At 40.5% G+C, this 12,022-nt stretch overlaps 1 protein-coding gene across 1 annotated transcript in view; it reads left to right on the top strand.

Moving 5' to 3' along the window:
• Nucleotides 1-12,022, top strand: part of PEPD (peptidase D) — a 485,574-nt gene that overhangs the window by 30,559 nt on the left and 442,993 nt on the right. The window contains exon 2 of the mRNA XM_033941263.1: nucleotides 5,324-5,507. Coding sequence (XP_033797154.1) covers nucleotides 5,324-5,507 — 184 coding nt within the window. The remainder of the gene's footprint in view (nucleotides 1-5,323; nucleotides 5,508-12,022) is intronic.

The raw sequence follows: 12,022 nt of genomic DNA on the forward strand, positions 1-12,022 counted from the left end.
AAAGAGGCGCGATCTGTATAAAGTAAAGTGGGGGGTTCCCCCCCACGCCCCCCCGTCGGAGCCCTTAAAAAAATGGTCAACAGTTTATCCTATTTTTTTATAATGTTAAGTTTCATATCTTCTTTTTTATAATCTTTTTTGGGTGCTTCGACGGGGGGGCGTGGGGGGGAACCCCTCCCACCCACTTTACTTTATACACATCGTGCCGCGTTGTGGGTCCGTTGTGCTGAGAACTTCACTGGTTAAGGTTGCGTGCGCTGGCAAAAGGTGGCGGGGCTTAACTTTCGGCGCGTCCACTTTTTCCATTAGTGGCGGGGCTTATCTGGAAAAGATCCCACTTGTTTTCTTAGGTGCCTCGAATGTGAGCTTTTTATCTCACATGGTTGTACTATACTTTCAGAATAGATGAGCGTGCCTGCAGTGTTCTGTCATGTCATCTTGTGGCCATTGTATGGTTTAGTAGAAGGTTTTCTTGTTCCGATGGCTGATGCTGTCTTTAGAAATGGTGACCTGTTACAACAGATGCTGGGTAGAAAATACTACCTTTTGTGTACAATAACAGCTCATCGTTTTCTTTTTGCTGATTAAAACAAGGGCTTATCTTCAAACTTCTCTAAAACTATAAGAGTTTACCAGCACAGAGCCTAAGCTGTCTAAAAGAGATTTCTGGAATAATAGTTCTATTTCCGTTTTTTTCGTTTATAATGGGACATTTTTTGTCATCGTCGTAACCGTACAAGGTTTGGCTCTGGTGTTTCCAGCAGCAAACGTTGGCACTTTTCAGGAGCCTAGAATGACTACTGAAGTTGGTGGTGAGCAAAATAATTTCTGAAGTGTAATTGAACACCCCCCCCCCCCACACACACACACATACACCTTTTATGATGTTTCTCTTTAAGTTTGAAGTGCATGTGTGTACTTGTATTGAAGTTACATCCATGTAGTTCAAGTTTATTAAAAGTTTGTTGTAACCGCAATATCAAGTACTTCAATGCATATGACAATTTAAAATTAGGAGACAAAAAATTAAACAGTTTTATATAAAAAAAAGTACAATGTATATATACAAATAATTATTGAGACAAAAGGAAAGAGGGGTGAACTACAATCTTTTAAAGAAGATAAAGATACATTTAGGGAAAAAACATCCGGAGGGTAATGAAGAATAATTTTGAAAACATGGCTAAGCCTAGAGGAGGGGGTAGGGAAAATTGTGGCCTATATATAAGGTCTGATTAAGATTAGGTATTTGAGCATAAGGATGATGATAGATGAATTATCCTATCTATGGGCTCCTTTTACAAAGGTGGGCTAGCGTTTTTAGCGCACGCACCGGATTGATGCACGCTACCCAAAAAACTACTGCCTGCTCAAGAGGAGGCGGTAGCGGCTAGCGCATGTGCCATTTTTAAAACCGCTAGCGTGCCTTTGTAAAAGGAGCCCTATGTTTCAAATGCGTCTTTATACAAGTGACATTTTAATGAGTTTTTAAATTTTTCTAATGAGGATTCACCACGTAAGTAAATTGGCAAATTGTTCCAAAGCTGGGCTGCTATAACCGAAAAAAATGGTAGATCTTCTAGTACCTATTACTTTTAAAGAAGGGATAGTTGTTCACACATTACAATTGAATCCAATTTTCTATCCAGTTTAGACAATCTGAAAATGCATTCTAAATTTTGGTGGAGCTAGGTTAATTCTGCAAGTCGTCTGGGCTTTTGCTAACACTTTCATCTGAATACCATCAGCCTACCCTGTGTAGAGGAATTTTAAATTTTATTTTTGTAACACCTTTTTGGAAGAGAGGAGAAAATAAAGGCTAATCCTATGTAAATGTTTTAAATGTGTGGTTTATATTATTAGTTTTGAATGCTTCTTTCATCAACTGAGAGAGGAACGTTCAAGTTTGGAGTTAACATCTGGTGTTGTCTGCCTTATTGGAGTGAGTGGACAGTCTGGTACTAGCTTGCTCGGGCCTCCAGCTCTAAAGTTGGTTCCAGCCCTGGTCCTGACAAAATTCTTTATGGGCCCCTCTTGCCATCATCCGGGCAGGGTCTAGGCAACATCTTAGCACCTCATACAAGAAAGGGGGACTTACATTTGTATATGATAAACTGCTGTGATCGGGCAACAAATAGCAATATCGTAAATGTTAATAAACCATAAATAAACCTGGTTATTTCTCATCAGTGATCCCTAGGGTGCCTGGAGGGTATTCAACAGGTGCCTACATTCCTTTATAGAATGCTAATGTAGCTAAGTATTAACGCACTTAACATGTAGGTGTAATACCCTTTCCCCAGCTATAGAACTGAAGTAAGTGATGGCTTATCTGTGTGACACTTTCAGAAAATCCCTCAAATATTACCTCTTTGATAAATTTTTCTAACCCCTCCCCTTCTGGCCAATCTCCCCAAACTTTAACAGCATTGCAAACTGCTCTGAACCGCCTTGTCCCCGACATTGTGATAATTGATTCCCTGTATCTTCGCTGCATATTGTGATAATTGATTCTCTAAATCTTCGCTGTATATGTACAGTCTCTTGCATTGTGAACCGCTCTGAACTATTTTGTGGTATTTGCGGTATACAAAAATAAAGTTATTATTATTATATAAGTTGGAGCTCCACCTATGTCCTGCCTGTGCTTAGCCTCTGTCTTTGCTTCCTTGCAAATACACGCTATGTAAGTTAAGCACATATTTGCAGAATAATGCTGGTTTACATATGTGGATATTAGTATTCTAAATATTTACATGTGTAGCGTATGGAAATATTAGCACTAGCTCAAAGAACTTCCCCACTAAGGCCAGTGGTGGTGTGTGTTCCAGAAGGGTCTCTGTTACGTGGTCCTTAGCCTAGGACAAGGGCTGGCAATTCCAATCCTCGAGAGCTGGAGCCAGGTCAGGTTTTCAGGATATCCACAATGACTATGTATGAGATGGATTTGCATGCACTGCCTCCTTGAGATGCAAATCTATCTCATGCATATTTATTGTGGATATCCTGAAACCTGACCTGGCTCTGGCTCTCGATCGGAATTGCCTACCCCTGGCCTTGGAAAGTCACTTTAATTACCTGTTCAAGTACTTTGTAGATGGTGGGAGGGGATATAAAATAGGAGAAATATCATATCCCTGAGTAGCTGTGAATAAAGGCTTTTGGAATCGGGATTCCCATCTTGATTCTGCTTAAACTGGAAAGCCACAAATACTGCAAGGGTAAGAATGAAATTGCGAAGACGTGTACACTTTAGATCAAGTTTGTGCTTACGTGCTTCTTTTATTTTATAAACCTGAGTGGCAAACGCTTCACATCCACAGTCCCTTGCAGGAGTTAAAAGACAGAAACTGCAAGTTTTTCTTTTGCCGCGCCCTATCATACGCCATCTCGTGAAGAGTTCACCTGTTGCAGTGACGGTATAATAAGCAGCAGTTTCCTGCAATCCCTTAACATGAAGGTGGCCAAGTCTGGTCCCCCAAAACATACAAGCACATCTGATTTTCAGGATATTCTTTTTTTTTTTTTTTTTTCCAATTCTTTATTCATTTTTTCATTTCACATCAAGTGTACAATATTACATCAATTAATTCATATACATCACTTGAAAATTATTTTCTATTATTATTTCAATACATATTTTAATCCCTCCCACACCCTCCCTTTCCACAAAAATTGTAAATCAAACATATCATACATGTAATGTGTTCAAAATAATTATTAAACCAATAATATAACAATATATCCCCCCTTCCCCATTATTGTAATTATACTTAGTGTAAAAAGGTGTCTACTCATTACAATATGTTATCAATGGTCCCCAAATTTTATTGAAATTATTATAATTTCCTTTTTGTATGGCAATTGTCCTTTCCATTTTGTATATATGGCATAACAAATTCCACCAAAAGGTGTAATTAAGTCTGGTATAGTCTTTCCAATTTCTGGTAATATGCTGAATAGCAACTCCTGTCATTATTAATAAAAGTTTTCAGGATATTCATAGTGAATGCTTATGAGAGCTGTGGCTTATGTTATCTCCACTGTGTGCAAATATATTTTGCATTTTTAAAATATTATTTATTTTGTTTGTTTTTATATCCTGTCGTCCCAGAAGAGCTCAGAGTGGGTTACAAGTTTACATACGTAATAAAGTGTTTTTATGCAAAGTGATGGCAAACATTGTCAGACAAAAGTGGCATAAAGTAGTTAACAAAGCATTGGGGGTCCTTTTACTAAGGTGCGCTAGCCGTTTTAGTGCGTGCTAAATGCTAATGCGTCCATAGACTATAATGGATGCGTTATCGTTTAGCGCATGCTTAAACGGCTAGCGCACCTTAGTAAAAGGACCCCTTAGTAAAACGTAATATGACAGAACATGGTATAGTGAGACATAGAGGTCCTTTTATCAAGGCGCGGTAGGGGTTTAATGTGCAGAATTCTGTGCGTTAAACCTCCTGCCGCGCAGGTCGCTAACACCTCCGTTGATGAGGCATTAATTTTTTGGCTTGCCGCAGGGGTTAGCGCATAATTAAATGTCCGACGCGCTAACCCCACTAGTGCACCTTGATAAAAGGAGGCCATAGCATGTGTGTGACTCTCAAGGACTGGAATTTTTTAGCCCTGAATTAAGTTCTTTGGTATTTTGTTCTATCCTGTTATGAAATGTATTTCTCCCTCCTTTCCTTTTATGTCCTGATGTTTGGTGTGGTGGTTTTATTTTTGGTCATTTTTGTACTTTTCTGTCTAATTTGTTTGAAATTTACTTTTACCCTATTTTATCATTTGTACATCACTTAGGAAATAGATACGCGATTTAATCAAATTTTAATAAAACCTTGAAAGAACAAAACTTGTAGATCAGATCTTTATTGCTATTTGCAGTTTTTGGGGCTTTCTAGTTCAGAAACAATCAGAGCTAATATCCTAGCACAATGGAACTTTTATTCACAGGTTTTTCTTCTCTCTTAACATACATAGACTAGTTGTTATGCTGAAAGTCCTTGGTTAGAGGCTCCTTTCAACTCTGAGCCCCCCCCCCCCCCCCCCAGCCAATGTGGAGCATGGAAGACCTGTCTTTGGTGCTGAACCAATGAAGATTTTGTATGGCGTGCACTCTTTGATCCAGCCTTTGTCTGGTCGTTGTGTTCCTTTGTGTTATAAATTATGCTGTATTGGACAGTTTCATGCTACTTACCTGATTGATTAGGGTCCATATCCTGATATTGCTTAGCACAATTTGCCTTTGTCCTCTCCTCAGACCTAATCTGCTATTCAATGTCTCATTTGATTTTGTGGTATGTTTTTGCCTTTTTCTTACTAGACCATCTTTTTGGCTGGGGAATGAGACCTTGAAGGTTCCACAGGCTCTCTTTGCCTTGAACAGAAGGCGGCTGTGTGATAGGCTGAAGAACAACAAGGATTTTCAGAAGAATGCCATTGTCTTACTCCAGGGAGGGGAGCAGACCCAAAGATATTGCACTGATACAGATGTTATCTTTCGCCAGGTAAGAAAGTCTATCTAGTCTGTAAGAGTTTACTAACTGTGTCTTTATGCCATCTATCCATCCTGTTTTAGCCCATCAAAATTGGGGAGCATCACATTGGTGGCTTGGGTTCTTTAATGATAGAAGGAACTGTGTCCTGAGATGGTAACATAGAAACATGATGGCAGATAAAGGCCATATGGCCCATCCAGTTGGCCCATCTGCAGCATTCACTATCTCCTCCCTAAGATCCTATGTGCCTGTCCCATGTTTTCATGAATTCAGAAACAGTTTTCTCCATCACCTCTACTGGGAGACTATTCTACACTTCTACTACTCTTTCTTTAAAAAAAAAAAAATTCCCTTAGATTACTCTCGAGCCTGTCACCTTTTTAACTTCATCCTATGCCCTCTCACTCTGGAGATTCCTTTCAATTGAAAGACTCACCTCATGCATATTTATGCCACATATGATAAGAGATGTTTAAATACCTATCTCCCCTCTCCCTCCTTTCTGCCAAAGTGTACATATTGAGATCTTTAAGTCTATCTCCTATAATCCTTATGACATAGATCACTGACCATTTTAATAGCCTTCCTCTAGACCAACTCCATCCTGTTTATATCTTTTTGAAGGTGCAGTCTCCAGAATTGTACACAATATTCTAAATGAGGTCTCACCAGAGTCTTATAGAGGGGTATCAATACCTCCTTTTTCCTACTGGCTATTCCTCTCCCTTTGTGCACAAGCATCCTTCTAACATTCGCCATCACCTTTTCTACCTGTTTGTACACCTTAAGATCATAACTTACTATCACCCCCAAGTCCTGCTCCTCTTTTGTGCATAAAAGGTAAACTGTCCTTAATAAGTAAAGTACTTGTTGCCTGTAGTCCAATCACCATAGGCTCCAAGTCTCCCAAACATCTATCATAATCCATATCATGTAAAGCTTGAGAAATTTGTTCAGAGAAATCGCACCAATGCAAAACTGAGCCTTTCAATGCAAACTTAACACCTTTCATTAATTTCCAGATATCCACAAGAGTTGCATCCAATGATATTTGCTCCAAAGGCACCAGACAAAACTCAGGATATGGTACTGGAGAAGGAATTTTAATAGCAAAAGTAGAAGGGTGAAAGAGTCCATTCTGTCTGGCTGCTGAATCGCAAACACCAGGGGGAACTGGAACCATTATAGGACACCCGCCCTTCTCAGATAGGTTTAAGGAAGATAATAGGCAGTGTTATGGTTGGGGAGTTCCCCACCCGGACTGAGACACACACTTGAGCTAGATTTTGGAGAAGAAGCTATTGCTGACAAACATACTTACTCCAGAAGGTGTGACTCAAACATGTTTGTCTATAGGACCAGCAGTCTTATCTACAGCTGGAGTCGATACATCTTTATTCTTATGTTTTTCCCCATTGCTTGTACTTGCAGTTTTGACAAATGAGAGAGAATTAAAGATGAAAGAAAAGATAATTTCCAGTCTTTGACAATCTCCTTTGAGCTCTAGAAGGGCTCCAGAAGGATGTACCTCTTTGCTTACATCGCTTTGCGCCACACCCTGCAGATATGCCATAAGGCCTAAAACACTCATAAGATGTTCCTGAATGACCTCCTGCTGATGTTAGGAGGGCCCTCTCTCATGTTGACCTGGCAGTGCCCAAATCTCTTCAGCACTTCTCTATGCAAATATGTGATCAGTGTCATTCTACTCCCATAAGTTTCACATTTTGCTTCAACCTGCTTATTTGCTCTCCACCCTTACCTTGGCATCATGTTACACTGTTGAAACCACATTTCTAGCTATGCAAAAAGTTTGATTTGAGCTTCATACCACACAACAGCTGCTTTATTTTCTTATAGGCAATCTTTGATTGTGGCCTCTTTCTTTGTTTTAAAATAGATGGAACCATCTGTGAATCACACACAGTTTTCTGAAGAAATGTGCAAATTTTTATGGTGCCCTTACATAGTTGTTTCCACTGCTTTTGTGTGCGTGTCTTATAGGTGGGCTGTCAGATGAGTTATGACATGTTGACATCTGCTAGCAAGGGTAGATAGATTTAAGATGGTTCTGAACAAAATACTCCTTGTTAATGAGTGGGATATACATTTTAGAATAAAATAAAAATAACAGTGAATATTTTTACCTGGCTGTGACAAAAAGCCTTCTTCCTTTTAGTTGTATACATGAAATGGAGTGTACTTCGGTAGAAGGGGGATTAGGAATGTTGAAAGCTACATAACTACCAGAGTTCTCAAGTACCTTCATCTGTGAACTTTGTACCAGATCTCAAAGGGGAAGTGTGCACATAACGTCCTTTTGAAGATCTGCATCCGTTTTCCTTTTTCAAAACAACATATGTAATTTTGAAAATACAAACCTATCATGTTGTTGCTTTCCTTGTACCTGGGACTACCTCTACTAAGGGGGAAGGATGAAAGTGAGCAAATTGTGGAGCAGGATACATATTTTTATTCATAGGGGGAGGGTTGGCTGTTCTCAAAAAGCTCTTTCACATGGATAATTAGCTTTTGCAAATTGCCCTCTTTAATCCACTGTTGCATATATCATAAGGATGAAAGAATGCTACTTACATAATCATTTTAGCTCCATTATTGCATTCAGCCATGAGAATACCCTGATTGCATTGTTTGCACTGGAAGAGCATTTTTCCAAACTTGGCATAGTACTGTGGTCATCAGAAATGATAATGCCCCTTTTATTCAGTTATGGCATTTAATTCTTTGCAGCAAGTTTTCTTGCCATTTGATCATACTCTTTCCTACTGCTTTTACTGGACCTTTTTGGTTTGAGTTGTGATGTTAAAAATACAAGTGACTGAGACAGTCAACCCTATTTCGAAGACTATTGGGAAATATTTTGTCCTGGAAAGCATGGTGAATGTCTGAAATACTTTTCCGGACTAGGTGGTAAAGACTAAATTGGGAGCAGATTAAAAAGGGATAGAAAGAGGAGTCTTACTCTTAGAAAGTGAAGGGTTTGCAAAGCATGAGCCAGTGGCACCTCAGGCCATACGTGAAGTCAGTTGAGATGACCTGTATGGAAAGCACAGCATTGGGCTTTTAAGATAGTTGTGATCCAGGTAAACCACACAAAGTGGGCATTATGACCCTAACTGCAAGTGATATTACTGAATTGGGTTTCTAAGAGAATTGCAGGAATATCCATGGATACTTGCAAGCTCCCATGTTTAGGACAAAACCTTTACTGATTCTGTGTACTTTGCACCAAACTTTCTAACAAACTCATGGAGTATGGTCCAAATATTGGACTTAGTGGGGGTTTTTTTGTAAGAGAGAGAAGATGAAAACAAGGCTTGGTATGGTCTACTGATTGCGGTAGTGAAGGCTACTGTTCTAACTGATTCTAGGCATGCTTAGGAAGAGTTGAAGCACTGGGTAAAAGATGTGGGGTAGAGTGGGAAGATGAAGGACTCATTAGGGTTGCATAAGAGTGCAGTATCTCAATTTGTATACTTTGGAGGAAAGGCAGGAGAGAGGAGATATGATAAGAGACGTTCAAATACCTATGTGATCTAAATATGCATGAGTCAAGACTCTTCCATTTGAAAGGAAGCTTGGGCATAAGATGAAGTTAAAGGTAATAGGCTCAGGAGTAATCTAAGGAAATACTTTTTTACAGAAAGAGTAGTAGATGCAAAATCCATACGAAAAAGGAGATTATCGCTGAAAAATAGCTGGAAAGCGATGACCACAAATGCTCGCAGTCTAAGCAGCAAAGTTCATGATCTGCAAGCCCTGATATTAGAGGCAGATCTAGATATTGTTGCTATCACAGAGACATGGTTCAGTGAATCACATGGATGGGATGCAAACATACCGGGATATAATCTTTTTAGGAAGGACAGAGATGGTCATAAAGGTGGAGGAGTAGCTCTCTATGTAAAGATCAATATCCAAGCGACCAAAATGCAAGGGACCTGGGGAGAGGAAGAAGCGATATGGATTGCTCTGAAAAGAGAAGATGGAACTTCTATCTACGTGGGTGTAGTCTACAGACCTCCGACTCAATCGCAGCAAATTGATAAGGATCTGATTGTGGATATCCAAAAGTTTGGAAGGAAAGAGGAGGTTCTGCTGTTGGGAGATTTCAACCTGCCGGATGCGGACTGGAATGTTCCGTCTGCGGAATCGGAAAGAAGTAGGGAGATTGTGGATGCCTTTCAAGGGGCTCTGCTCAGACAAATGGTGACGGAACCCACAAGGGAAAAAGCGATATTGGATCTGGTCCTCACAAATGGAGAGAGTATCTCTAATGTTAGAGTGGGTGCTCACCTGGGTAGTAGCGATCATCAAACGGTTTGGTTTGATATAACGGCTAAAGTGGAGAGCGGCCGCACGATACTTAAAATCCTAGATTTCAAACGTACGGACTTTAATGCAATGGGAAAGTACCTGAAGAAAGAGCTGTTAGGATGGGAGGACATAAGAGAAGTGGAAAGACAGTGGTCTAAGCTGAAAGGAGCGATAAAAATGGCTACGGACCTTTATGTGAAGAAAATCAATAAAAACAAGAGAAAAAGGAAGCCGATATGGTTCTCCAACCTAGTGGCTGAGAAAATAAAGGCGAAAGAGTTGGCGTTCATGAAATATAAAAAAACCCAAGAAGAGGAGAGCAGAAAGGACTACAGGGTGAAACTGAAAGAAGCCAAGAGAGAGATACGTTTGGCGAAGGCACAGGCGAAAGAACAAATGGCTAAAAATGTAAAAAAGGGAGTTAAAAATTTTTTCAGATATATTAGTGAAAGGAGAAAGATAAAAAATGGAATTGCTAGGCTAAAAGATGCTGGGAACAAATATGTGGAGAGTGATGAGGAGAAAGCAAATGTGCTAAACAAATACTTCTGTGTTCACAGAAGAAAATCCTGGAGAAGGACCGAGATTGTCTGGCAAAGTTACACGAAAAAATGGAGTAGATTCTGCGCCGTTCACGGAGGAGGGTGTTTATGAGCAACTTGAAAAACTGAAGGTGGACAAAGTGATGGGACCAGACGGGTCCTAAGGGAGCTCAGAGAGGTTCTGGCGAGTCCTATTAAAGACTTGTTCAACAAATCTCTGGAGACGGGAGTGATTCCTGGGGATTAGAGGAGAGCGGATGTGGTCCCTATTCATAAAAGTGGTCACGTGGATGAAGCAGGAAACTACAGGCCGGTGAGCCTCACTTCAGTTGTTGGAAAAATAATGGAAGTGTTGCTGAAAGAAAGGATAGTGTACTTCCTTGAATCTAATGGGTTACAGGATCTGAGGCAACATGGCTTTACAAAAGGTAAATCGTGCCAAACGAACCTGATTGAATTTTTTGATTGGGTGACCAGAGAGCTGGATCGAGGACATATGCTAGATGTAATTTACTTGGATTTCAGCAAAGCCTTTGATACAGTTCCTCATAGGAGGTTGTTAAACAAACTTGAAGGGCTGAAGTTAGGACCCAAAGTGGTGAACTGGGTCAGAAACTGGCTGTCGGACAGACGCCAGAGGGTGGTGGTTAATGGAAGTCGCTCGAAGGAAGGAAAGGTGACTAGTGGAGTCCCTCAGGGTTCGGTGCTGGGGCCAATCCTGTTCAATATGTATGTGAGTGACATTGCTGAAGGGTTAGAAGGAAAAGTGTGCCTTTTTGCAGATGATACCAAGATTTGTAACAGAGTAGACACCGAAGAGGGAGAGGAAAATATGAAAAAGGATCTGCAAAAGTTAGAGGAATGGTCTAATGCCTGGCAACTAAAATTCAATGCAAAGAAATGCAGAGTAATGCATTTGGGGATTAATAATAGGAAGGAACCGAATATGCTGGGAGGAGAGAAGCTGATATGCACGGATGGGGAGAGGGACCTTGGGGTGATAGTGTCCGAAGATCTAAAGGCGAAAAAACAGTGTGACAAGGCAGTGGCTGCTGCTAGAAGGATGCTGGGCTGTATAAAGAGAGGCGTAGTCAGTAGAAGGAAGAAGGTGTTGATGCCCCTGTACAGGTCATTGGTGAGGCCCCACTTGGAGTACTGTGTTCAGTTTTGGAGACCGTATCTGGTGAAAGACGTAGGAAGACTTGAGGCGGTCCAGAGGAGGGCGACGAAAATGATAGGAGGCTTGCGCCAGAAGACGTATGAGGAGAGACTGGAAGCCCTGAATATGTATACCCTAGAGGAAAGGAGAGACAGGGGAGATATGATTCAGATGTTCAAATACTTAAAGGGTATTAACGTAGAACAAAATCTTTTCCAGAGAAAGGAAAATGGTAAAACCAGAGGACATAATTTGAGGTTGAGGGGTGGTAGATTTAGGGGCAATGTTAGGAAATTCTACTTTACAGAGAGGGTAGTAGATGCCTGGAATGCGCTCCCGAGAGAGGAGGTGGAGAGTAAAATTGTGACTGAGTTCAAAGAAGCGTGGGATGAACACAGAAGATTTTGAATCAGAAAATAATATTAAATATTGAACTAGGCCAGCTACTGGGCAGACTTGCACGGTCTGTGTCTGTGTATGGCCGT

Source organism: Geotrypetes seraphini, chromosome 4 (genome assembly GCF_902459505.1).
Source record: "Geotrypetes seraphini chromosome 4, aGeoSer1.1, whole genome shotgun sequence".
In the NCBI taxonomy this organism is placed as follows: Eukaryota; Metazoa; Chordata; class Amphibia; order Gymnophiona; family Dermophiidae; genus Geotrypetes; species Geotrypetes seraphini.